The 26,702-nt window shown below is 39.4% G+C and overlaps 4 protein-coding genes across 5 annotated transcripts in view; 1 reads left to right on the forward strand and 3 right to left on the reverse strand.

Annotated features, from left to right (window-relative positions):
- Positions 1 to 10,445, reverse strand: part of grid2ipa (glutamate receptor, ionotropic, delta 2 (Grid2) interacting protein, a) — a 31,064-nt gene extending 20,619 nt beyond the window's left edge. Inside the window, exons 1-4 of the mRNA XM_030141630.1 lie at positions 9,520 to 10,445; positions 7,821 to 8,074; positions 6,134 to 6,466; positions 5,891 to 6,045 (exon numbers count right to left, since the gene is read on the reverse strand). Coding sequence (XP_029997490.1) covers positions 5,891 to 6,045; positions 6,134 to 6,466; positions 7,821 to 8,074; positions 9,520 to 9,601 — 824 coding nt within the window. The 5' untranslated portion in view covers positions 9,602 to 10,445. The remainder of the gene's footprint in view (positions 1 to 5,890; positions 6,046 to 6,133; positions 6,467 to 7,820; positions 8,075 to 9,519) is intronic.
- Positions 10,446 to 10,778: 333 nt separating this feature from the next.
- e4f1 (E4F transcription factor 1) lies at positions 10,779 to 16,644 on the reverse strand. Of its 2 annotated transcripts, none has more exons than XM_030141643.1 (14): positions 16,493 to 16,644; positions 16,095 to 16,228; positions 15,908 to 15,983; positions 15,635 to 15,816; positions 15,424 to 15,544; positions 15,179 to 15,331; positions 14,875 to 15,062; positions 14,218 to 14,454; positions 13,802 to 13,916; positions 13,477 to 13,694; positions 13,157 to 13,355; positions 12,875 to 13,038; positions 12,479 to 12,541; positions 10,779 to 11,886 (listed from the first exon to the last, which is right to left on the reverse strand). In XM_030141643.1, the coding sequence occupies exons 1-14, from the start codon at positions 16,587 to 16,589 to the stop codon at positions 11,512 to 11,514; spliced, it is 2,322 nt and encodes a 773-aa protein (XP_029997503.1). In that variant the 5' UTR covers positions 16,590 to 16,644; the 3' UTR covers positions 10,779 to 11,511. The 2 variants fall into 2 exon arrangements, with proteins under 2 accessions (XP_029997503.1, XP_029997502.1); XM_030141642.1 differs by having other exon boundaries at positions 14,212 to 14,454.
- Positions 16,645 to 17,855: 1,211 nt separating this feature from the next.
- Positions 17,856 to 21,621, forward strand: narfl (nuclear prelamin A recognition factor-like). The gene is made up of 11 exons (XM_030141659.1): positions 17,856 to 17,972; positions 18,435 to 18,530; positions 18,615 to 18,758; positions 18,853 to 18,982; positions 19,083 to 19,217; positions 19,403 to 19,521; positions 19,745 to 19,874; positions 19,957 to 20,029; positions 20,207 to 20,344; positions 20,560 to 20,717; positions 20,935 to 21,621. Exons 1-11 carry the CDS (start codon positions 17,907 to 17,909, stop codon positions 21,174 to 21,176), a joined length of 1,431 nt encoding a protein of 476 aa, XP_029997519.1. The 5' UTR covers positions 17,856 to 17,906; the 3' UTR covers positions 21,177 to 21,621.
- On the reverse strand, positions 21,426 to 26,230 carry LOC115424412 (hydroxyacylglutathione hydrolase-like protein). Its single transcript, XM_030141676.1, has 9 exons — positions 25,986 to 26,230; positions 25,618 to 25,760; positions 25,373 to 25,437; positions 25,183 to 25,300; positions 24,925 to 25,033; positions 24,559 to 24,662; positions 22,792 to 22,893; positions 22,625 to 22,704; positions 21,426 to 22,366 (listed from the first exon to the last, which is right to left on the reverse strand). Exons 2-9 carry the CDS (start codon positions 25,738 to 25,740, stop codon positions 22,216 to 22,218), a joined length of 852 nt encoding a protein of 283 aa, XP_029997536.1. The 5' UTR covers positions 25,741 to 25,760; positions 25,986 to 26,230; the 3' UTR covers positions 21,426 to 22,215.
- Between the last annotated feature and the right edge of the window lie 472 nt (positions 26,231 to 26,702).

The raw sequence follows: 26,702 nt of genomic DNA on the forward strand, positions 1-26,702 counted from the left end.
TACAACTAAAGGTACATTTGTTTGGACAAATATAATGATAACGAAAAAATAGCTCATGAGAATTAATTTCAGAGCTGATATTTAGCCATTTTCCATGTTTTCCTGATAATAACCGAAATCATAAGTTCTTACATCAATAGCTGGCATTGAACTGCCAAAAACAGTGCATTTAGGCATTCCATGTTTTCTTTTCTGTCTGATTTAGTCAAATGATACACACAGCAGTTAGTATTTGATTGCATAACCATTGTTTTTGATGACTTTTGATGGTCTAATAATTTTTTTCCGCGACTGTATCATATTACATGTTATATATGCTTTTGCTCCTGGCAATACAGGTATGTACAAGTTAAATTTTACAAACTGATTACAATGATTACAACTACAGATGAAGACGTATTCTTTTCAAAGCCACATACAATTCTGATATAAGTTGATGTTCTGGATAAACTAAAGGGAAGCAGTGAGTTTGTGGGGACACTATAGGTACTATTTATTTGCTTTCTAATAAAAGAACATCAATAGAAATACAAAAGGGGAGGGAAGGTGTATATTATGCAGGTGACAGTGATTAAGTGTATGGTGCATTCATGCAGCAAGAGGTCTTTCTGAGAGTCTTTGCAAGGGCTGCATTGTGCACATTTGAGGTTATATAGCAAGGAAGAAGATGTAAGGTAAGTCTGGTAAGAGGCATAAAACCACAACATAAAATGAGTTATAATCATCAAACTCAGCTCATAGAAACTTGCGAAAGTTGAGTTATAGAGAAAAGATCAAGTTGGTTTAAGATAAGCAGACATGCAGTTGGAAGCACTGAATTGAGAAAAAGAATGACAGAAAAGCCAAAGAGACAGATAAAGAGATATGAGCATTAAATTATGACAAAGTCAAAGAAGCAAGGAAACAGAAAGTGGAGAACTGGAGCTCTTTGTAGGCCAGGGTCATGTAACTACTGGGAGTATAGCTAAGTAGTGTACTCACAGGCTATGTAGGTCACAGAACTTTCCTAAACGCAACTCGTACATCACTATAGTTGCTTGGACAAGCGGAGTATAGGGAAAATCAAACAGAATGGGGCCGTATAATGTGCATTCATGACAGCCCGGCTCAGGCCCTGACAACTATCAAGATCTATTCCTTCCATAGGCTTCAGTGCCTGTTTTGCCATCATCCTTTTTCTGCTCTGTCATGTTTTAACCTCAGTGAAAGACAGTTTCACTTCTTAATTGTAACACGGCCAAAACAAGTGAGCAGGAACTTAACAGCTCTCCTCCATTGTAGTTGGATGTAGGCCTCGGGATGCCCTCAATTAGAAGGAGGGCGAGAGGAGTCTATAATTAGGACTGAAGGAGGGGTGGATCAAGGACATCGAGCACAGTGGGATGAATGACAACGGCAATCAGCTGGGAAACTCATTGCCACAGCCATTATTATCAGACCCACTTCTGATCAGCCAGTTTGACAGATGGCCCAAGTACAGCAAACTCTAAGCATCAGACAGAGTGGAATGAAACACACTGGAATTAAAAATGCAAAGAAAGCAAAACAAAACATAGTTATCACTCCCTAATTTTGCCAGAAACTAGTTTGCATATCATGTTTCCCACACTAGAATTAGATTTAGGGACAGCACAGATTTTCATATTTTTGTAAGTTGGCAGAAATTGTAAAATAATCATCAATACAACAGAGACAACAAATGGCAGATGCACAAAAATACTTCAGTAACTTCAGATACAATTCAGCACAAACAATACAAAGCACAGCGGAGATCAAAGTGAAAGTATCATACCGAAAGTGCCTGGAAAGGCTCCTATCCCTTCCCATGGCTCTTCGGGGCTTTGAGGAAGTGTCTGAGCTCAGTTAAGCAATGCAAATGCCTTCCCTCTATCTTGGTGAGTCCCCATCTAGTTTGAACAAACAGCTCTCCCGGACAAAAGGGGAAAGAAGAGAAATAAGGTGTCCTGGATCTCAAAAGCACTTGCTGCAGGCTCGGAAGGCAGCCAGATGGAGAAAGAGAGGGAAAGAAAGAGAGGGAGGGAGAAAACGGTAAGACTGGCTGTGGATTACATCCCTCCACACCTCCAAAACATCCTCAGGCAGCATTATCAGCTGTTCTGCAGCTTCATGTTGGGGGCAGCTCTCTTCCTCCGTTCCCATCTTTTCCCTCTTTCTTCCTCCAGTAAGAAAGGAAGGCAGGGTCAAGGTCACCACAGGGAAGTCTTCTCGGCCGCAGTTAAAGGATAGCCCTCGTCACTGAGACATCCATCATTTGGCAGTCAGAGGTAGTGAGTGACAAATCTTTCTCTTTCCTCAGTGGATGAGTAAGGAAAGAATGAGATGAAGAGAGGAGTAAGTGAGGAGGGAGAGTGGAGAGAAGTGGAGAAGTGAGGAGAGCCCCAGTGGAATTTCATAGGCAGGTCAGTACCACAATGACTGAGTGTGTGTGCAAGAACCAATAATGAGCATAAGTGTATGTACAGAAGTTTTGCCAGTCATGTCTCTGCTCAAAATATCTATCTGTTTAGCGACATCCACTTGGATTCCTGGTAACATTTTCAGTCCCAAACAACTTGTCTGGATTATAAATGATTTGTAAAAGACTAAAGAATACATCCCAAATTCTGGATCAGTCTCATTAATTCACAGCTTTGAAGTCTATACATACACAGTATTAGACAAAGGTCTTTATTTTAAATATAATTACATTCAATTACCATAACAACACAGATGTGCATGTACAAAAGAGCTAATAAGAGTTGCAAGATTGTCCCTAATGACACTCCAAATACACAGTCTTTTGCATAACTTTCAAGTGTTCAAGCACTTGCTAACACGTGGGTTTCAGAGTCGTTTAAGAATCGACTCTGGCAAGTGCGTCAGAAACCTAAGAGAGAATTTATTAAAAGAAGTAGGCTGCTTATAAATAGAACGCATCCTGTGGGAGGGCAAGCCAAATCAGAGAGGGGACAGAGGCAGACTGAGCGGAACGTGGCCCAGCTGGACAAGTTTTACAAGACGAACAGAAGAAATAACTTCATAAGCTGTTAAACACACCTCGCACCCTCTGATATGTGACCTCTAATTATCAGACTGAGGATGAGTGGGTGAAGTGTGTGTGGACGCACAGTTGTGTGAGTGGCTGATTGACTGTCAAAGAAAGTAACAGTTATTGAAGTGGAGCAAGAGAGATTGGCTGATGGGAAGGAGAGGAGGTGGAGGAGGAGGAGGAGACAACAAGGAAATAAAAAAAAAAAAAAAAAAATCCAGCTTCTGTGGAAGATGCATTAATTCTCTACACTACAAACCACATCACTGGCATCTAGATTGTAAGTAAAAACAACTTTGAGCTCTTGTGGTATTTTGTGGTCGATGGTTGTTTTAATGGGTGTATCTTTTGCTGGACAGAAATTGCTTTTAAAAGATGACTTAGCTTTTAAGCACATCAATATTTGCATTATCAGACAATGCGTTCCTACATAAAAGTACTTCCAGATATGTTTTCTCCACACACCTAGACCTTTTTTTTTTGCTACATCAATTTACATCAACATCCTGAGGCATGGCTTAAGTAAAACTCCCTGAGGCCTACACCATGGAAACACAATCACCAGGGACTGCTGAAAACATCCAAATCTTTTTCAAATGTGAAAACATAAATTACTCTACTTCCTTACAAGTACAAACCTAACAAATCCCTGTTAGAATTGTACAACCTAACTAGGTTTCAGAAACAAATTGTTCCCAAACAGTGAATCTTAAATAGCGCTGATAGTAATAATAAGGTAAGAACACAGCAGGCAGACTAAGGGACAGACAGAGAGAAGAAAGAAAAAACTTTGCATATGAAAGCTTGTCAAGGTCGGAGCGCAGCTGAACTCAATACCTCAGAATGGAATTATGGGTAGCAATTATCTGAAGTTTGTCTAAAAACAGGTTCAGACACCAGTGCGTACCTTTCTTGTTGCCTATAGCTGAGACAAACAGCTAAACCAGGTCTCAGTCCTCTACGGATTCATCTAATGCATAATTAAGGAGTTCTGTGCAAAACAAACATTACAAAGCATTTTTACAGGCAGCTTTCTCAGGGGGGAAATGTGTCGCAAACAGCTGTGTCAGAGAAAAGTGAGACGGCTGGACTGTACACTTTTTTTTTTTTGGAGGGATAACGGGTTACTCACAAAACCAAGTGACTGAAGGAAGCAGAAACTAAGTGATTGTTACAACTTTACCGATACAAGTTCACTCTGACTGTAACCAATCCCAACTCACCACATAGGAGACCACTGTATTCACAAGTCACATGCTACTATTATAACTACTGAAACCTCTGCAGAAGTACAACGCCAAATTATTTAGTACTCACCTGAGGCAGCAATTCATAATTTCTTCCAGCATAGAACTTCAAAGTAAAGACTTTGTACATATGTGAAAGAGGGGTGTGTGCATCTATGTGTTTTTGTATGCGTGCATATCTCATCTTCTTGCAGCAAACTGGCTATAGCAGCTAAGAGCTGTATGCAGAGGAGGAAATAAAGAGCATCCAGTGATATGATCCACAAAAAAATGGTGTCTGTATCAAAGAGAGCATCACAGCTGACAGAGAGAAATGGGAAAGAAACAGACCAACAGAGAGAAAGCCAAAGTGAGAGGAAGTGAGAGGGAAAGATGGGGAGGGGGGAGGGGGGGGGGCTACCAAAAAAATTTGCGAGTGTGTGCAGAGGTATTGTGTTTTTGGTTTTGATTTTTACATCAATGCTGAGGAGGAGGAAATGCAATATTCCACAGTGAGTTTCTAACCATAGTCTTTGTACTATACCTGAGAGGGGGGGGGGACTGTACAAAGTGACATTCAACCACATCATCTGCTTTTGATCCACACCCCTTCCGCATTCAATAATGAAATGCTAAGAGGGAAAGTCTCTAAAATATTGATTTCATGGGTCAATTAATGAGAGTTTTCTCCCTCACTGTGCTCCTACTGTTATGTAAGCCTATAAATAACTATGTCTTCAATACACAATGCACCATGTATGTGTACTTTTAGAGCTCTCAAAAAGAAAAATCATTATTGCAGGATTCAGTGTTCCTCTCTCAGTTAAGTAAAACCGACAGCATCTAAAATTATGGAAGGGTAATTTTATACTGCTGAGACTGATTTGAAAACAAGTCTTTGGATGGAGATTATTCATTTATTAAAACATCCTTGTAGTATGTGACGGAACTGTTCAACTGTGTCCCCTTTGTTTAGTTAATGTTTTACAGTGACACACTGGTAAGCACTGGTTTTGAGACCACTTATGTAATCAGTTTATAACCTTAAGAAAACTAAATCATCTACTGAGAGTTGCTGTGAAGTCTAATTTCACATGGATCCTACGAGAATTTGGACAGTAAACTGCAGTGCTGACTAAAACATTTACGAACCGTCCTTACTGCCAAACAGGCAGTGACAGCTGTAAAACTCTGAATGATCCCTGTTTGATCTTTAGATGAGGTTGACGATTCTTCATTTCACTGAGGGAACAGAAATGATAAACACTTTACTTGACTTTTTTTTTTTTTAATATGAATAGACTTTTTTCAAATGGGCACACAAGACAGAAAAGATGAGTTGATTTTCAAAGCTGCTGATGCTCTTCAACTAAAGCATGTATATTAAACTAAATAATACACTGTCAATAATAATAAGAGTCATTAATATTACATCAGGATCAGTGTGTAATACTTAGTGACATCTAGTGGTGAAAATGCATATTGCCCCTATGTGAATATGAAAAAATAAAAAACAAACTCACAATTATACACCCCAATATCCAAACACAGCACCTCTCAAGTGTGTATAACTGAAAATCTGACTGTATGTGAATCTGAGGAGCTGTTTGGTTACCTGACATTGTCGATCAGCTGCTGATGATCTTCTGTGATCAGAATGTCAGGCAGGGCCTCTGCTAGACTCTCCACATCCCTCTCAGCAGCGTACTGCTTTAGTACCTCAAACAGCTGCTCCTTCACATCCGGCTCCTCTCCTAGCACCTCCTCCACCTGAAATTAACTACTAGAGATTAGAAATTAAAACCCAAGACCTAAGATGTGAATAAATGGCACAGACACACCTTAACTGTGTACCCACCTTCTTGTTAAACTCCATGGCTTTGTGGGCACGACTTTCCCGGACACTGTCGCCGCTCTGTGACAGCACCCTCATGCTGCTGCTCAGCCGTTTGGGACGCCGGGCCATACTGAGCACGCCTAGACGCAGAGGACGCCCCTGAGCTGCTTTGATCATGGCTGCTGCTGTTTCATGATGTTTCACTGGAATGCCATTGACCTCCATGACATAATCCCCAGCTTTAAGACCACTGCGACCAGCTGGACCAGTGGGCATGCAGTCCTCCACCATCAGAGGGCTGTCCCCCACGATAGTGAAACCAAAACGGCCATCTGGGCCAGGATTGATGTCAATCTGGACAAGGGAAAATGTCAAAGTTTTAATGATGGTGGCTGATCACTGCAGATTTTATTTTTATCTTTGGAAAGTGTAATTCCATATGATCCAGGGATATGAGAAGTTCTCTGATTGACAATCACACAAAATATCACAATCAGAGGGAATTGTTAAGATGCAACACTGAAGAACAGGGTTCTATTCTCCAATCAATCTGAGAACTTGCTACATTTCAGGGCAGTTTTCCATTGTTTGACCTGATTTTAACAACAAGAGCCAAATGGTCACGGGAATGTTAAATGGAGATGCTACCATGAAATAGGTTATAGCAGTAGAAGGAGCTGGAAGTAAATTAACAGGCAAAAAGTTACTCTTTAAAATACATGATTAAAACATATGTTGTTCATTTAATTTATGAATCCAGCTATTTATTTCTCTTTTTAACCCTCAAAGACCTAAACACCCATTGGTAACCAAAAGCATTACTAAATTTAAATGTTTAATAACTTTTGAACCATTAATCCTATCAATAACTTTAAATAATTCAAGTAAAATGCAGTTTGTAAGCTTTTCACTGGCATCAGATAAGGCTCCATTTGGACATTCAGAGGTTCCATAGTGAATGCTGAAACACTATCATCTTCTGTAACACTTGTTCAAAACATATGTAGTTTGATAAATGACAATGGCTGTAGATGCTGTTGTTTGTCCATATTTCAGTTGATGATATATTTTACTGAAAAAGTCAATTTTTTTTTCAGTTTTCTCTGTTTTCACATAATAACGTTTGAATTTACTCAGCGCTTTTATGAACATCTACATGATCAGTGTATTAAAAAATGGTGAATTCCTAATTTTAACTGAAAAATGCAAAATGGTGAGGATATGATTATAAATGGTGATAAATTGCTATCACAGTCAACACAAAAATAGTACTAGGTCTTTAAGGGTGTTTTAAAATTCCATTATAAACTCAAATATTAATCACTACAGTTAGAAATAACTGTTTGTGTGAAACCTTGGTCCTCCATATCCATATGTGAAATCTGGATTTCTGGGTGGTAAACTTGAAGACAATGTTTCTAAGTGGCATCACTGGGCAAAAATTCCATGCTTTAGAAAATTAAGTCGGTCACAGATGATTCTGGCCTGTCACAGGTTTTAACATAGAAAGAGGATACAAGACGCTGGTTATGTGACAGTTATAATGACTAGTCACTGTTAAGATGCATCTATAACATGCAGAAGAAGATATTTTAGGTTAACTGTTCCTTAGCAGCATTAAACCGTGTCATGTTTTCAATCTTTAAATTCATTCAGAGAATATGTATTTGCAATTATAGCTTCAGGGTTCACACTGTATTTTTTTCACCTGCTCAATCCGTGACACCACACCGATGCTTGGTGGCACCGTCTTAAGAGTCTGAGCCAGAGCGATCAGTGCCGGTGTGCTGAGATTGGTCACATCCTGGCCTTCGATGTCTACCACCTGGTCACCGGGCTGCAGACCAGCCAGGTACGCACTACTGCCCTCCACCACTGATAGAATGTAGCTGGGCCCGGTGCCACCAAGCCGGAAGCCAAACGCCTCTGGCCAGTTCTGATTGGTGGCTGGAAGGCCAAGGTCTGAAGAATGGAAAGGGAAGTGGAAACTTGGTTAAATACAACAGACTTGAAAATGAAAGATGATAGAAAGAAACAAGGCAGCATCCGTTAAGATGTGAAAAGTAGTGCAAGCTGTTCATACAGAAAAGCAGGTTTTGAGCTGTGAAATGGAGGTCAAACGGTCCACTGGTTTAAATGGGGCACCTGCAGCTCAGTGATGGCAGCAGCAACACTGGTACATTAAATTAAGCCATATATAGACACAGAGAGAGTGAGACTTAATTTAAACAGCATTTTCTGTTGAAGAAGAGATAAAGTGAAGAAGGTTATTTTCTGACTGCTGGTATCTAGTCCACATATTGAACTGCTGGCCTTCCCCTGGTCACTGGCCTCATTCTACTGCTGCAGAAAGCTGCTGTGTCCCCACAGGCTCACTTGGCTTTGTCTATACTGATCTACAGCCAAGTGGATACTTCAAAGACATATATAGGTCATTATGGGCATTATGGATATTGAAGACTTCAGTTGTTACAGTAATTATGTTCCACCTTAAACATGTGAATTAAAAGGCTATGTATGAAAAAATATTATGTATAAAAACATAATTGACTTCACTTAGAATTTCTTTCAGCTTTCTCCAGATGACACCATAAAACATGTCAAATCTAAGTAATTTTAGCCTCGAGTCAAAATGGTGCTGCCACTCCCATCTGGTGATTTTAATGAGCTCTTAAATGACGACATAACCCCAAGGTATAAAAGTCAAAGTAACGCTTGACAATGAAAGGCATAACAGAGATGAAAACCATTAAATAATCGCAGGTTCATAAACAATTACACGTCCATCAAGCCTCAACAACAAACCACTCTGTTTTTATCTCCGAAAGTGATCAGAGGCACTGAAAGATGGAGACAGAGAGAATGTAATAAAGACCAACTGAATCAGAGACTATGAAAAGTAACAAAAAGTTCATGAGAAGTGAGAATACGAAAGTATGAACGAGACTTTGCAAAGATATACAGACATGACAGATCTGCTTCCATGCAAAAAAAAAAAAAAACAAAAGAAAAAAAAAAAAAAGGAAAAGACAAATCAGCAAGAGATCTCAGTGGAGCCCAGGGTTAAATATTCAGGGTGAGATGCGGCTGAGTGAATAAAACATATATTAATTCCAAAGAATAAAAGAGATGCAGAACTTGGTGACAGCTTGCGGAGAGGAAACATCAAACTGGAGCTGATTACTGATCTAAAATAGATTGGGGAAATCACTGACATGAGGCTGTGGATTATTGCCTTTTGTTTCTGCCAGAACCCAAGCCTTATTTCAGTCCTATCCTCTTCATCATGCAACCCACATACCTTAACTAAGGCACAAATATCTTCAACGCTCCTACTTATCTTACCTCTATTATATGAAGTGTTTCAGGAACACCTTGCAAAATGAAAGATTCATAAAAGGACTTACAAAAATCTTTGGCCGCACTCCGGGTCCCAGACTTGCTCTGGCGCAGGGAGAAGCGGCCCTTTCTGCTCAGGAAACGCCTCATCCTTGCCCGGCTTGCGGCAGGGCACGTTCCAGCCAGCCTCCCTTTGCCCCCAGCCTGGGGGACGAAGCAGCTAAAGAGTGCCCACGGACACCCTCGTGCTGCCCCTCACCTGAGCTCACTAGCTCCAAAAGCCTCTCCCCATCTACTCAACTCGACTTTTCCTAAAAGGTCACATGTGTAGGTTATGTAGGCTGATATCGTCCCTTGCACTCAATCAAAGAACCAGCGGCTTGGAGGTGCAGACAAGGAGGCCAAAGGAGAGGGGAGAGCGGTTGAAAGGCAGGCTCTCCATCCTGGATGAGGCGGTCCAGTCTCAGCCTCAGTCCAAACCCTATGGCTGAGTGATGATCACAAAACTGGGACACGCATACTTGGTCCTGAAATGGTTTGTTCGCAAGAAAAGGTACTGCGAAGCCCCATTTTTCTATAAATACCTCTCCTCTCTCTCTCCCACCCTCTCTCTCTCTGTCTCCCTCTGTTGCTCATGTGGATGGGTCCCTCTCAGAGGGCTGAGGAGTGACCCAGAAACTGGATGGCATACCAGCCAGGGACACTTCTCTGATTATAGTGTCTATGTTAACCTCAGCAGTGGAGCACCAGTTACAGAGATGGAGCCTGCTGATTTGCTCAAGGTTATGTCATGATTTCAGCTACACTCATCATGTGTGGATTTAAGTACAAGAATGCATATGTTAACACCACAACTGTTTCTGAGTTTCTCAGTCAGTGCTCTGCTGCACTGTTGTCCCATGGGAAGTAACAGTGGATGCTGTGCTTTACCTGGCAGGCGTGTGCTTTCAAAGCAGGTGGTATTCCTATGACATGATAGATGGCATTCCCCCTACAGCCACACACTTCTACAAAGGAGAAGAAATTGTTGAAAAATAACATCTTAATTACAACCCAGGAAAATTATTCTTCATAAATATACTACACACAGACCACAGTCACTCACAGGATTAAGAAAAACTGGATTAAGGGGATGCTTCTTTACTTGATTCTTGCAATTTAGCCACCAAGATTTGTGTTTCAATAATATGTTTCCTTTTCACTGCAAATATAAGCCTCAATAACTTTGTCCAACATATTTTTCAAAAACCTCCTTAAGTGAATATGATGGTAGTATTGCAATGACATCTTTCTCAATCACACACAAAAAAAGATCAAAAAGCACATGTGTAAGAAAATAGCATTTATTTGATGCAAACATTACTGGAGTAACCTAACCATGTTTTTGTTTCTGTGTACTGTTGTCTGTCATACTTTGACATGAGAATAACTAACCAGCTCAGAACTGTAACACTGTACCATGGCAAATTTGTAGTGTCCCAGCTGACCTCAGACCAGCAGGAAGGTGCACGGTTTGGGAGTGGTCTGCCTGTAAAAAGGCCTCACATTTTTCACCTGCAACTCAAAAAAGAGAGCAAATGCAATGAAATAAAGTCATTTAAGTAGCGGAAGAAAGAGGGACTTTCAGTTTTTGACTGCAGCAAAGAAAAGACACAATGGTTCAGAAGACAAATAGTGTAGCTGCTGAAAAAAAGGCTTCAATGTACTGCAGGCAGGCATGTTCTATTTGTGGAAATATGCATCTGTTAAGGGCTTCAAAAGCTTACAAATAATCTTTTTCGATCTGCATCCACTTCAAAGTAGCTTACATACCAAGTGCTTTATTTCAATAAAAATCTAACAAATAATAAAAGTACGCCTCATGCACTTTCACTTTGTTTCACACATAAAAAATGATGTTAAGTTGTTCTATTTTTGTAACGTAAAACTTGTAAGACTTTGGCCTTTGTTTTGTAATCAAATCACCCACAAATGAAGCTCATACAAACTCAAAAGAAATTTGCTACAAGAATGCAGTCACACCAAATTCGTCCCGTGTCCATAGTTAGTATCGTCATCAATCATACGATGACAGTCTGAATCTCCACCTCCTCTGGGGAGGTGATGACATATTCCTCTTGCTGCTGTACCATCTGTATTCCCTCTTCAACTGCTTCCTCTGTGGTAACCATAGTAACTGTTCCCTCTGCCGTCTCCACGGTGCTCGCTGTTGCTAGTAGCGTACCGTCACTGATGGCAGAGGCCAGCGTCATGGCCACCTGCTCCGTCAGGCTCTCAGGTGTAGCGATGGTGATGGTGTCACCGCAGTCGGAGATGGACGGCCCCTCTTCATTTGCAGATACATTACGCACAATGATTTGGTGGCTGCCTGTGCCGCCGGCACCATGTGACTGGCTGACAATTTGCTGAACTACTTTCATTATGTGGCTGCCCATCTAGGGAGGAGAAAGTGTATGTGAATGGAAGGAGCAGAGTTACAGGATAAAGCCAAAACAACATTTGTAATTATATCAGATTCTTTAGTGAATGTGGTTTCTGCATGTTTTAACAAGTCAAATCTAAGACTTCTTTAGGACAGTCATCATGTTATTTTTAGAGATAGATATTTGTTTTAATGAAAGGAGACTCTGCATTAGGCCACACACCACACTGTGATAGATGAGATGGGTGTGTTCAGATAAATTCTGACGAGGCTCCACAGTTTACGTCAGTGATAATGGGTTCCATGCTGGTATTATCTTCCAGTTTTGTCACTGTGCGATCAATAAATGTTTTCCCAAACCCTTATTAAAAAGCAACATTGACATACAGTATTTGAAACATTAGTAGAAAAATAGATCAGACCCAAATCAACTTTTAAGCCCTTTCTTATTGTGTCTCTGATTACTGGATTTTAGACTGCAGAAATCCAAGATAAATACTTCGAATTTTTTTCTATTTATCAACTTCAACATGGAATAAACATTTTGCAAAATATTGCAACTGGTGCAGATGTACTCCTTCGTGTTAGGGTTCATGTATACTGACCTCGTTCTGGCTGTCTTGAATAAGTGTAACCTCTTCTTCCTGTATTTCCTCATCTGTTTGAGTCTAGAGGATTAGTGGGAAACAGAGCAAATAAAAAACAAGAAAAGTCAGAAAACCTTAAGTACTGTAAATGTCACCTAACAGAAAAATAGAAAGTCATAAAACAAACTGAAACTCATTGACGTATCATTAAGTGGAAGCTGATAATTTTATTGTAATGTATTTAAGAATGAGCCTCTTGTTCTGAGTGATTGCAGCTCAGAAAGACCCATAAATATGAATATTTTAGACCAGATCATCACAGAGGAGTTTGTTTTTGTAAGAATTCTTTCTTATTATGGATTGATTTAAAATGCACAAGATATGCCTTTCTAGAAACCATTTTTTGGCTTTTACCTTAATGATATACTCCTGTGTATCTGCCACCACAGAGGAGAACTCCACCAGGACAGCATGAGGGTCCTCTGAGATGATGGCTGCTGTTGCGAGGTTTCCCACTGGCTCCTGCTCCTCTGTTGGAGGATCCTGCTGCTCACTGGATTCTTCTTTATGGCAGCCTCCTGGTGGATATTAGAACCAGCCTCTGTTATTAGGTTAGTTTGTTAACCCTTAACCCTGCAGCAAACACTGACAGCTCTATGGCTTGTTTCTATAATTGTTTTTAATCAGCTTTCCAACCTTTGGCACGCATATGCCGATTGAGGGTCCCATGTTCGGCAAAGCCACGGCCACATTTTGGACATTTGAAGGGCTTTTCCCCGGTGTGATGGCGGATGTGTCGTACCAAAGAGCCTTTCTCCCTGAAGCCTCTCAGGCAGAACTGACATATATAAGGTTTCTCATCACCATGGGTCCGCTGATGCACCTGCAGGGCATTCTGAGCAAACCAAATACAGATATGTTACATATTTTGCTATAACGTTTGGGTCTATGAATGCTATCTTAATCCTTAAAACTAATAATGAACATTCACTACTGGCAAAATCCTCCTAGATTACCTTTGTCTTATAACCCTTGTTGCATCTGGTACAGTGGTAGGGTCTTTCATCTGAATGGGCCCTCATGTGCTCACGTACATGTCCAATAGTTTTATAGAGTTTACCACACTCGCCACACTTGTACCTCCTCTCACTGACATGGACTTCCATGTGTTTTTTGAGCAAGTAACCAGTCAAAAACTCTTTTTGGCATAATGTGCACCTGAAGGGCTTGTACCCTGGAAAAAGAGAAAAGAAGACATGGGACAAAATGTAATACAACTTCAGCATCCATGAAATACTACTGTTTCTTTTAGTTTGTTCTTACAGTCTCACTCCAGATTACCTAAATGGCCCTTTACATGAAAACGGAAGTAGTTGAGGCCCTTAAAGGAGCGATTACAGTGTGGACACGTGTGCAGTTTTGTGGATATCTGATCGTCTTCTCCATCACCTGTTTCCTGAAATAATTAAAAGAAAATTACATAACATACCAATAACCTCTGTAATATTGTATTATGACTGTGAACACACATTCTGTTACAATGAGATGTGATTCATTGTGACCAGAACTGAATAGGTCCATGTCTGTATTAATTAAATTGTATTTACTTTATTAAGGCAATTTTAAGGTGATGTAATGCTACAAAACAAGGACAAACCTTTAAGGAGACATCACTGACCCTGTTCTCATGACATTGTAAAACACAACTCTTGAAGGAACTGCAAAGCAGTAAATGTACTAATTGATCTCACCCTTACTTCTGCCTCCATCTCCACAAATTCCTCTTTAACCTGGATCTCAGTGACGTCCTCGTCCGTATCTGGACAGGCAGAAATCACTTTATTTATCTCCTCAGTTGCCTGTGAAGTCTCCTCCACTACTGCCTCTTCTGTTTCTAGTGCAATGCCAGAGTTGATTATGGCCTGGCAGATGAGGTTGTCGCCTGCTGCTGCAGCCGCCGCCAGGGCTTCTGCCTGTGACTGCTCAACCACAACCTGGCAAAAGAGAAAGAGAAAAAAAAATGCAATAGAACAGGTTGGATATGAAAAAAAAAAAAAAAAAAAAATCAAATAATAGTGAAACAATGTGAAAAGGGTATGCTTGGTAAAGGCTGAGTGTTGCAGCAAAGACATTTATAATAAAAGCTTCCATTTTAGTCTTTATTAATAATTACTTCCCATTTTTAATTACCTGCTTTCAATAAAGGCTTGGAGAAAAATAATTGAATATAAGCAATTTATTTATGATTCATTTTATGAATTTAGCTGTACACACAGAACTATTAAACAGAGAACACACAGAGCATGCCACTACATTGGTGTTATTGCCACTGACAGAAATATATATCCCTAGTACATACCACTGTCATTTTACCTTGTGAGGCTTACATACATGTACATGCACCCATCATTCACCTGTTGCTCCTGGGTTGTTCCATCCACCTCCATAGTGAAGTGAACTTGATGGATGACCTCTTGGGACTCAGCTTCTACCACTCTGACAACAGCAGTCTGGGTTTCCATCAACTCCTGCTCTTCTGGTTGCTGCTCTACAACCACCAGCTCTTGTTGGCCAGCTGGGGGAGCATGATCAGCTTCGACTCCTTGACAATTTTGAAACTAATTACTCAGAGGATATTCCTATACCAAAAGCCTTATCTTACACAGCTAGCAAACACAGGACACGACACATTTGCTAAATGTATGCAAAGAACCCAACCTTTCTGTACTCCGTCCTTGCTGACCAGAATCTCCTTGTACTGAACAAAGCGGATCTTTTCTGTGCAGGGTGTCAGAGCCTTCAGGTGTCTGGTGAGAGCCCCTGATTCTCTGAAGGATTGGCCACACAGTGTACAACGATATGGACGCTCATCTTATACAAAACAGAAGAAAGCAGACTCTTTATCATGTCAACAGAAACAGCAGACATTATGAAGTGGCAAATTCCCATTTTATTTTTTGTACCTGTGTGACGTCGGTTGTGACGAATCAGGGAGCCTTTTGTGCGAAAAGAGGTATTACATAGGTCACATGTGAAGTTCTTCAGGTCAGTGTGAGTTTTCATATGAGTTCTCAAGATGTTGGTCTGTTGAGTAAAACAATAAGTATTAGACAGACAAGATAGACATGTTTTTAATTAGGTGCAGTTAGTGCACAATTGAAAAGTATTACTCACTGTTTTGAATGTCTTCTCACAAAGATAGCAAATATAGCGCCCATCTGGGTTGACTTTGTAAACAAGCTTTTCACTGTCAGCGTTGTCAGATATGGACCCTTCTGTCCCATCTGACTGGTCAGTAACTTTCACTGAAGCAGTTTTCTTCCTGCGACCTCGACCTACCTGACTACTGCTTTCGTCTGAGTGGGGAGAACAGACAAAATAACAGTTCAGTCAATGTGAGGGTCTCATGGCTATTTATTAGAAACACATTCTACTTCTGAAACCCACCATTAGTGCTGGTCTTCTCTTGTATGGATGTGGCTGTTTTCACCTCTGAGGTAGACTTTCCATTGGCTGCGGCAACCTGACAAGTTGAGATACCCACATTTGTCATCTACTTGTTGTTACAGTGGCTCCTACATGCATGTAAAGTGATTAAGGGAAATAAAACTTCCCACAGTAAAGCGTAAGTTACCTCTTCGTTAGCATGTTTGTCGGTTTCCTGTTCCTCTACGTGTCGTTTGCACTTCTTATGCAGTTTGTGTTGGATGAAAGCATCCAGAGTTGTAAACTCGGACTGACAGCGTCCACATTTGTGCACATCTTCATCTGCAATAACACAGAAAACACCTTAGACTACAAAATCAATATTAAGTACTTAATACTACAAACTACCCATTAAGTGACGTAAACATTTTACGTTGCTTTAGTACGACTGGCTCTGGAGACTTCTCTTACAACAGCGAGAATATAAACTAGCTAGCATATTTCGCTAATGGCAGCTAGCTGCATTGAAATAATGATGAAGGAAGTTAGCTAGGCCAAAACACATTAAATAGTAAATAGTTCGTTTTAATTGGTAAAAGGACAAACCTTCATCTCCTAGATTTGTCTGAATGGTGATCGTCTCGTTGCCGGTTTTCGTTTGCTCCTTCTCTGTTTCTGCCGTATGATTATTTTCTACACTCATGTCGTTCCGATTCTCCGTCTCTGTCGCAACGCTACTAGAGGGAGTGAAAACATGGCGGATTTACGACCTCGTAGTCATAACAACAAAAGGGCGCGTGCGTATGTCTTGCCATGGACAGGGGAAGACACGCTTTAATCTCATTTAACACTTCACTTATTCTTGTTTTTATAATATTACATTGATCTAAATACAGAGATACTGTGGCAGTTGTTTCTTTTAACATGATTTAGTGTTTTGCATTTTGCATAATGTAGATATTATTTTGAGATTTAAAAAAAAAAAAAACAGATATATTTTTGACTTTTTTTTTTTTTTTTTTTTTTAACTTTGCTGCCAAAGTGCGATACATCTGCATTTAATTATCAGGAGTTATACTGAAATAGAGAAACTGTTCAAAACAAATCAATTACATTTTTAGTATGTGATCTATTTAGTGATAGTTCATTCATTCATTCATTCATTCATTTGTTTCGAGCAGAAGAAAAAACTAAGCTTGTATGTGTACAAATAACCAATAGCAGAGAAAATACATTAATAAATAGAGGTGATCAATACAATATAGCAATTGCCATGTACACTAGTAATAACAAAATAAATTCAATAAATATTGCTCATAAAGGAGTGGGAAGAAGAAACTTACTGAATCTCACCCCCACCTCGCATTTATACAACATAACACATTTTGACTTCTTTATTGATCCTTAAAAGGTCACAAATCCAGTTCAACCTGCAGAATGTAAATTATAAAACTACTGCCATGCTGTTTTGGGGTCCACCTTCTAACAATATAAAATAAAAATAAAATAAATAAAATAATAATAGTAAAATATTATTTTTAAAAAGCCTGTTTAGGGACGGGTGGTCAGCAGGTACAATTAAGTAAATCTGCACAACATACTTTTCTGGACAGTATACGTTTCAGGGTCTCACATGGCAGTCACTCATTTTTATTTTTCTTGCACATTCCATTCCACAAGTTTCCCACAAGTTCCAGAGAACCTTTTGTGTTGTTAAAGATTTTTTAGTACACTAATCATAACACCTTGCTCTGCATATTTAACTGTTCAAAAACCAATGTAAATTTTAACACAGACTTCCCTGCAGCGTCTTATTCTCGTATCACAATATTCAGTGTGTATAATGTAAACATGTTTTCATCATTGTGTAACACACGGATTAGGTAGTTTATAAAATAAACTATAGACAAATACTTGAAATAATATTAAGTTGTCATCGCAGACGACAACCTGAGTTTGAGTTCTATCGCCAACAGGTTTTCACGACACCTTACAGAAGAAACGCTTTACGGCAGCAGAAATGGCTTCTCACTTTAGTGGGGTACTGCAGTTGACAGATCTCGATGATTTCATCACTCCATCTCAGGTAGTAAATGTGATATCAATTTTGTTTTTTGTGTGTAAGAGCTTTATATTTATAGCCAAATCATGAGGTGCAAACGGAACAGTGTCTTGTGTTCGTATTAAATGCAGCTGCTTTAATCTGAAGCTATTAGGTAGCATGTTAGCTAATTTGTCTTATAAACAGTGTTATGTCAGAGGACGACTAAAAATGCTAAAATGAGGAATTCTTCCATAAAAACTTCCTCAAGTGCTAGTAACTAGTGAGATTTAACCGTGCCATACCGTATAATGTTGAAATTGACCAAACTACAGTTAACTTGTAAGGAAAGACTGTAACCAAACTGCGTAGTTTAAGTCACACTGAATATTTAATAGATTTTCGTGTCGATCCACTCTAGTCTTTTCAGGTTTCTGATGACGTTTAATTTAACATTCAAAGGAATGTGTTTTGTTATTTGTTTTATGTGTTTAATCTCTTTTAAAGGAATGCGTTAAACCTGTCAAAGTAGAGAAGAAACAAGGAAAGTCTGTGGCCAAAATTCAAATAGAGGACGATGGCAGTTATGTCCAAGTTAACCAGGTTTGTATGGAGGCTTAAACTAAATGTGGACTGTGGTGTTCCTTTCACTTATTGATATACTGGTCTGTTTGTATTTTTTTGAAGGATGGTGGGAGGCAGAAGCTGGAGAAAGCAAAGATCACCCTGAATGACTGTTTGGCCTGTAGTGGTTGCATCACTTCAGCTGAAAGTGTCCTTATCACACAGCAGAGCCATGAGGAGCTTTTCAAAGTACTACGCAGAAACAAGGTAGAGAGATTAGGTTGTGTGTCCTGTCTTGCATTGGAATTTGTTTTAATTTGTCATTTCATTTATGCGCTGCTATTCTGGGCTCACTCCACAGGCCAGTGAAACAGAGCATAAGGTGGTAGTGGTGTCAGTGTCACCACAGTCCAGAGCGTCACTTGCAGCATATTATGACCTCAGCAGCAGTGAGACCGGCAGGAGGCTTACTTCTTTCTTCAAAGGCCTTGGTGAATAAAAACATATCCTGTTTGTGTTGTGTGTTAACCAGAATTAACAATGAGAGGACATTGTTATGTGTGAAGCCTTACAAAACTGTTTATGTTACAGGGGTACATCATGTGTTTGACACTAGCTTTAGTCGGACATTCAGTCTACTGGAGAGCCAGAAAGAGTTTGTGGAACGTTTCCAGAGAAGGGAACAAGACAGCAAGGCCCTACCCATGCTGACATCTGCCTGCCCAGGTATATTGCCTAAACCTGTTTGCAGCCCTACTGAGAGCTTGTTCTTACACAGGCTTTGAACTCGGTCATTTATACATTTGAAGTAAAGAATGCAGAGCCTGAGTCACTTAATTGCTATACTTAGTGCTTAAAGTTTGAGTATTCATCAGATAACTTTCCCTGTTATGCTTGTATGCTCCCTTCAGGTTGGATCTGCTATGCAGAAAAGACCCATGGGGAGTTTATTCTTCCATACATTAGCACTACTCGTTCTCCTCAGCAGATGATGGGATCTTTGGTTAAAGATTTTTTTGCTGGACAACAGGTACTAAACAGCCTATTGTCTTTGTAGATATACCATATTCATTGCTTTATTTCAGCATTTCTCATGTTGATACAAAGTCGCAAAGCTGGGAAATCCTGCACTTCAAATGGAGGATTGAAAATTTATGTAAATGAACAAATATGATAAAATAATAAAAATGTTAGCTGAAGCATATAAGTTAAGAGCATGTATCACAAATATATACCATGTTTGTGGCTGTTAGGGGCTGAGTCCACAGCAGATCTATCATGTGGCTGTTATGCCCTGCTTTGACAAGAAACTTGAGGCCTCAAGGTCAGACTTCCACATGAACAAAGCAGAGACTCGTGAAGTAGACTGTGTGATCACTTCAGGTATGGTATGTACTATTATGTTCTTTCTTTGTATGTATGCACAGTACGTACAAACATTAGTCTCATTTACTGTTTCATATAGGAGAGGTTCTGAAAATGCTGGAGGAGGAAAATGTATCTCTTAATGATGTGAAGCCTGCACCCCTTGATACAATGTAAGTTCTGTGCCTCTGTGGGTTTTATGGCTGACGCGATTTGCCATTAAAATACAAGTCAGATTTTATGTATATGTGTTTATCCAACAAAAGCATGAATTAGCTGCCTTTTAAAACAAGACATAACAATTCTAGAAGAACAAATCATGTCAAAAACTGCATATTATTTCACTGCAGGTTCAGCAGTGTGCATGGGGATGACTTTTTGAGACATTCTGGGAGTGGTTCAGGAGGTTACCTCCATCATGTTTTCATCAATGCTGCTAAGCAGTTGTTTGGAGAGGAGGTGAAGGAGCTCACCTATAAGACCCTCAGGTGAGTCTGTCCTAACTGCTTGTGGTTTAGTGTTTTATAGTCATTTATGATTCACTATCATTTAGTTTGCTGCTCAGTAAAGTTACAATTCTGGATGAATGTTGTTCAAAATGTATTTATTCAACATCATAACATCATAAATTCACATGTGATAACAGTTACATATCAGTTACCATGCGTAACTTTGTTATGCCACTGTAATCTTTCTGCCACAGAAATAAAGACTTCCAGGAGGTGACTTTAGAGAAAGATGGTGTAGTCCTTCTGTGTTTTGCTTCAGCGTATGGGTTCCGTAACATACAGAATCTGGTACAGAAACTCAAGAGGGGAAAGTCACCTTACCACTTTGTGGAAGTTATGGCCTGTCCCTCAGGTGAGTAGAAGAATCAATTTTGTGTACTTGGCAAATGGATGACAAGTTCTCATAAATGAACGCTTGCACAGTATGCATTTAGAATTACTTTGTAAAGTGCATCTCTAAAAGGCAAATATTGTACTTCAAAATAAACCTCCACCATAATCAGTACTGATGGTTCATCAGAAAGAAATAAACGAGACATGCTTCCCTTTTCCTGCTATCGTTACACCAGGATGTCTGAACGGTGGTGGACAGGTGAAGCCTTTACCTGGACAGAACCCAAAGGAGCTTCTCCAGAAGGTTGATGAGCTCTACAGGGCAGACAGCCCCTCAGTGCCCGAAGAGGACACACATGTGGCAGAACTGTACCAGTCCTGGCTGCAGAGTGTAGGCAGCGAGAGAGCCAAAGAACTGCTGCACACACAGTATCACACAGTGGAGAAGATGACCAACGGACTCACCATGAAGTGGTGACGATTGTTGTCACAGCTAGTATCCAGATGACTGCAGGTTTTAGAGTGTTTTGCCAAATACTGACCCTAAACCGTCCAAATATGTGACTTTTTTTTAATTTTTCTTCAAAGAGAAGTGTTATGTGGGCAAAGAAAAATACATTGTTTGATTAACAGCCTTTACTCTGCCCTTCCCTGTATACTGAAATCTGAATGTCTGATGTGACAAGACCAGATTTAAGATTAAGTAGACACAATTCTAAATCAGCACCAAATCATATGCAGTATTTTATGATGGCCCTTTTAAATGTAGGAAATAGTTAATACATTTACAAGTGTGGCACCTGTTACGTTTGACACTGGAGTAATACAAATGTAATATTTGTAAAATGTCAAAATATAATCATTCCATATTTATGTAATCCATGATTATATATTTTGAAAAATAAACACATTATTTAATTGTAGTCATTTTTTAAGATCTGTATATTCATAGTAATGTAAACTGCAAGTTTTCTCCACCCAAATGACAGATGAGTCCACAATACAATTGTATTTGATGGTAAATTAACTCAGCAAAAGTGTAAAAAAAAAAAAAAAAAGAAGGAAAATACATAGTCTGTCCAAACTGAAATAAGGTTAAATGAGAGATTTGTGACCAGAAATTAACATCTGTGACAGTCCATATCAAGGAAAAGAAATTCTTATATTTCTGCTAATGCCAGTTATTTAATGCAACACATGTAAGTGGTGTTATGATAAACAGAAGTTCATCAATATCAGACATTTCCTGGTGCAGTTTGTGCAGAACAGACTGGGGGACCAGCCCTTAAATTAATGTAGTTTCTAGCATTATTTAGCAGCTTTGAAATGGCCTTTTGTGTAGACATTAGTTCCACAACACACACGTCCATGGGGGTTAATCAGCCCCTAGCAGGCCAAACTGATTACATTTAAGATAGAACACCCACATTAACACCACTCTACAGTTGTGTCATGCTGAAATTGGTCAATCAGCACTGTTCATTAATGTCCCACATTCAGAGTCCTGAAACTGGATCTCAGGGCCTGAGAAGTCCCCACTCCAAAGCCAACATTGCATGTGGAGGAAGTCTCTCCTTGGGCTTTTTGAACTTGTCCTTCTCTTTCCGAAGGACCCTCAGCACCTCTATAGGGTCTGTCTTCCCCGTGAACTTTTGCACTCCTTCCTCCCTAAAAGAAATGACAATGTGCTTCAAAACTGTGGTAGAGAGGTGATTGTATTCTCTATATTGAAAAAGGACAAGAACCAGTATTTCAGCAGGTTTAAACAATTAATCCTGGTTAATCAGGCAGCAGTTTTGATCAAATTAAAAAAAAAAGTAGGATTACAAACTGTTTCAAATTCATGTCTGAGGTCATATAATGTCTCAAACCATTACCAAATTTCCTCTAAATCAGTCTTTTATTTCCAAACACACTGAAACTCACGAGAGACGAAGAAAAGGGTTATATTCGAACTCATCCATTAGAGTCGATGGCACCGTGGGCTTGTCGTCATCATCTCTCGCCTGAAAACACACAAAGGCTAGTTAACAGCTGAGACAGATAAATAAAGTATATGTATTTAGGTCTCCTTTTTCTGGTATATTACACACCCTGGCCCAGCTCAGCATCTCTTTAACCTTCTCATTCTCTGGCTCCACCAGCATGGCAAACTTCAGATTTTTAATGGTGTACTCATGTCCACAAAACACCTTCTGCAAATGACCAACATGATACAGAGTTACACAGTAGGGCCAGATCAAGCGAAAGTGAACATCAATGTCAAAAATGTAAGTTTCACCTGTCACTTCTCAAATAAGCTCATTTTTTAGCTTAAGAACTCTATTTTATGGAACTGATTACAAATTTTTAGCATCACTTGTAGAAAAAAAAGATACAAAGATACAATGAATATAAAATGAAACCTAAAAAGGACTAAAATATGTAAATGCACTATTAACTTAAATAATATTTTTTCTTGCTTGCATAAGAGATATTTTAAGTCTGTGAATCTGTAGGAAGTAATTAATCAACAGTATAAGAATATAGAAAGGTTATGTAAATTCTAATTATTCATCAAATATGCTTTGTTATTAGATGTATACATCACTTCAGTTGTAGTATTTATGTTAAATAAATGTTTATTAGCATATTTGTAGTATTTTAGTTCCAGCAAAGTCTTTTATTCTGATACTGAACAGTGACAAACTGCTGCCCCCATGTCACAACAGATTTGTGTTCATAAAAACTTATCATTTAAACATTTTTATCCAGTATTGATCACAATTGTACTTTCACATCATAGCTAAAGCCCTATGATTCATTTAGTATCAATTTCTTATGAGAACAGCATGTTTTGTACATTTGAAAAAAAGTGATGTTCATTTTGAGTTCCCATGTCACGCAGCAGTAATTTAAGTATTTTTACCCCAAAATTTTACTTCTGTAAATTGTAACATGTCAGGTGAAAGTACTTACTGAGACCTATTCATTCATGTTTTAAAGGGGTCAGATTTTGCTAAACCCACTTTTATTAGTCTTTGGTACATTTATTTGTGTATTTGGACCGTAACAGTTCATAAAGTTTGAATTTGAACCCTCCAGGTGCTGCAAAGCTATCTTTATATTCATTTTGGCAAAAACTGAGTGGATTTCTACATCCCGTTTTAATTCATTCTTAATTTGTTACGTCTATAACTAGTTACGTCATGACATTTGCACATATAAGGTCAAGACGTCTGACGAACATTTCTCTGACTACGACATAATTGTCAGCAGTAGCGGTTGTAGTCCATACTGAAAATATGTCCAGACTTTGAGCCGATCACCTAAAATGTTCAGTTGCTGGTTGAACGGGACAGAGCAGCACAGCCAACAACCTGGAGGAGGTGGGGCGTGAAGTGGCTCATTTGCTTCTAAAGGGCCAGCGCTCAAAATGACCTTTCTGGTGTCATTACTCAGAAATAGGGTTGAAGATGGGCCTGTGGAGGTTAATTAATGAAGAATTCAGACCCAAGCATAGCATTTACAGTTTATGTAGACCACAGGGCAATGTTTAAAATGCATAATTCCATTTTAAAAAAGTAAAATTTCACTCCTTTAAACAAAGAGATAAGTTAGTTTTAAACACAGAACATGACATGTGTCCCCGTGCCACCACTTGATCTGGCTCACTAGACGGCGAAGATCAGCTCATACTAGTGTTTTCTGAGGTGAAGGGATAAAGGGAGCAAGGCAGCGCTCAATGCCCACATTGTATGTCTGTTTTCTCATCACTATGACTCAGTCTTACACCAGCTTTGATCTGAGGTCATGTTAGCTATCGTTAACCCCGTAAGAGCTGCACATCCCTATGATCAAGTGTCTCTGTTTCCACTCACTGTGTCTTGAGGCAGGGAGCCCAAAACCTGGGTGAGATTGTGATACATCTGCTCAGCCGTACCCTCAAGGAACCGCCCACATCCACCAATAAAGAGCGTGTCTCCTAACAAGAAAAAGAAAAGACAAAGGCCTGTCAGTGGGTGGCAGTGGTCAGTGTCTCTTCACATACAAATAGGACATTGTACAGGTCAACAGGAACTCATATCTCTAGCCACTCCAGTTATTTAGCATGTTTGCCTACAAGCTGAAAATCAATTTTATGTTAAGCAACTGCTGTGCATACAGTGTACTGCACAGCGGTTTGGAGAAACACGTTTCTCCTACTTGAACTGGTTCGACAGCTCTTTCTAATTACAGACAAAGACCTGTGAACACAGCCGGGGCGTCAGTGCACTCATCCTCCCAAACAAAGTAGCACATGTGACCAGAGGTATGGCAGGGGGTAAATAGGCACCTCACATTGATGGAGTTAAACTGCAAATGAAGAAAAAAAAATATCAAAGAGACAACATGACAGAGACACAGCAAGAAACACTGCACTTTAGTATAGTGCACATACTGAGGACATAACTGATGGCCTGCCTCTGTAAAAGACATTTTTACACCTTTTACTTTATTGGCACCTTGAGTTCCTGAGCATCAACGACTTTATCAGTCAGACCACCAATACGGTCATCTCCCCCGTACACTTTCAGTCCAGGAATCTCTTTGAGCAGAGCTTCATTCCCTCGGGCATGGTCCCTGATAAATGAATGGTCAGTTAATTACTGCTTTACCAGTGATTTGTGTGTGTGCTGTTACAGATGTACTTACCAGTGGTGGTGTGTGGTGAGAATAGCAATCAGGGACAAACCCTCTCTCTTGACTATTTCTAGCAGCTGTCAAGAAAAGCAAATAAATACAGCAATTTACATGTGGATCAATGTCATGCTTATTTTTTGTCACTAATGTGTATAACTCTTTGTCATAGTGTCCCTGTACTGAAGTGAATGCAGTTTGTGTGTTTATTCTCCTCATGTTGAAGGTTCATCCCAGTGACATTAACAGTCTCTACTTACCCGGTGTGGTACAGCTGGATCCACAGCTATGGCCTGTTTACTCTGCTCTTCAATCACCAGGTACATGTAGTTGTCCTCCAGGATGGAGATCACCTTTACCTTCATGGCACCACTCACACGCATGCGCAGTACGGTGCGCCACACTTCAGGAAGACGTTTGATTTGTCAACAATACTCCGCTCATTGTGTGAATCACAAACTGTGTAAATCTGCACGATATGTTGAATTATCACAAAGTCTAGCATTAAGCGAGTTGCATGAAGCAATATAGCGTTAGCTGTGGCTGTAAAGTGAATGCTGATCCGAAAACACTTTATGCGGCGATGTCAAATGAAACACTTAATATATAGGAATAAAAACATGGTTACCTGAGCTGAAACGAAGTGCGTTTTCTTCTTGAACACCAAGAACAGACTGAAAATTATTTTTCTACATTTCGGTATTCACACCGCGGATGTATGATGTTATCGCGACACCATCGAGCCAACATGTCAAAACCAAAACAGACATTTTAATCGAGCCGGAATCATCCAACAGTCTCTCTCCAGCAGTGGCTGGAATGTAGAAAAGGTAGTCACAGAAAAGTGCTGAAATTAAAATCTGTATATTATGATCAATTTGGATGAGAACCTTAATGTTTTAAAACACAGTAATGTCCAGTCAGAGAGCGAACTTTAATTGATTGCCATTCCAACATTTATTTCAATATAAAGTAGCTCCTTGTTTTGAATAATCCCTTATGGTCCAACTAAAGCAAAAATGAATTTAAAAGCAAAAATGTGGGTCAAATTGTCTCTAAAATGTCCCGTCAGAGAGATTTCGAATACCGTGTTTTGACCCTAATCAAGATATTGAGTGTTTTTATTCCTCTTTAGGCATGAAAAGCAATGTGATTGAAAATTTTATGAACCTATTTTTCACGGAATTGCAAAAATATCCACTCAGCTCCACATAATGCATTTAATTTTTGTAGCGAAGAAACATGTATTTACTGATACTCTGTGTGAAAACGATGATTTTTTTTTTTTTTTAATGCTGCTAATCTGGTGTTTTGTCACATTTTAACATACTCTAATATTAGTTAT

The sequence above is a fragment of the Sphaeramia orbicularis genome, chromosome 8 (assembly GCF_902148855.1).
Source record: "Sphaeramia orbicularis chromosome 8, fSphaOr1.1, whole genome shotgun sequence".
Lineage (NCBI taxonomy): Eukaryota > Metazoa > Chordata > Actinopteri > Kurtiformes > Apogonidae > Sphaeramia > Sphaeramia orbicularis.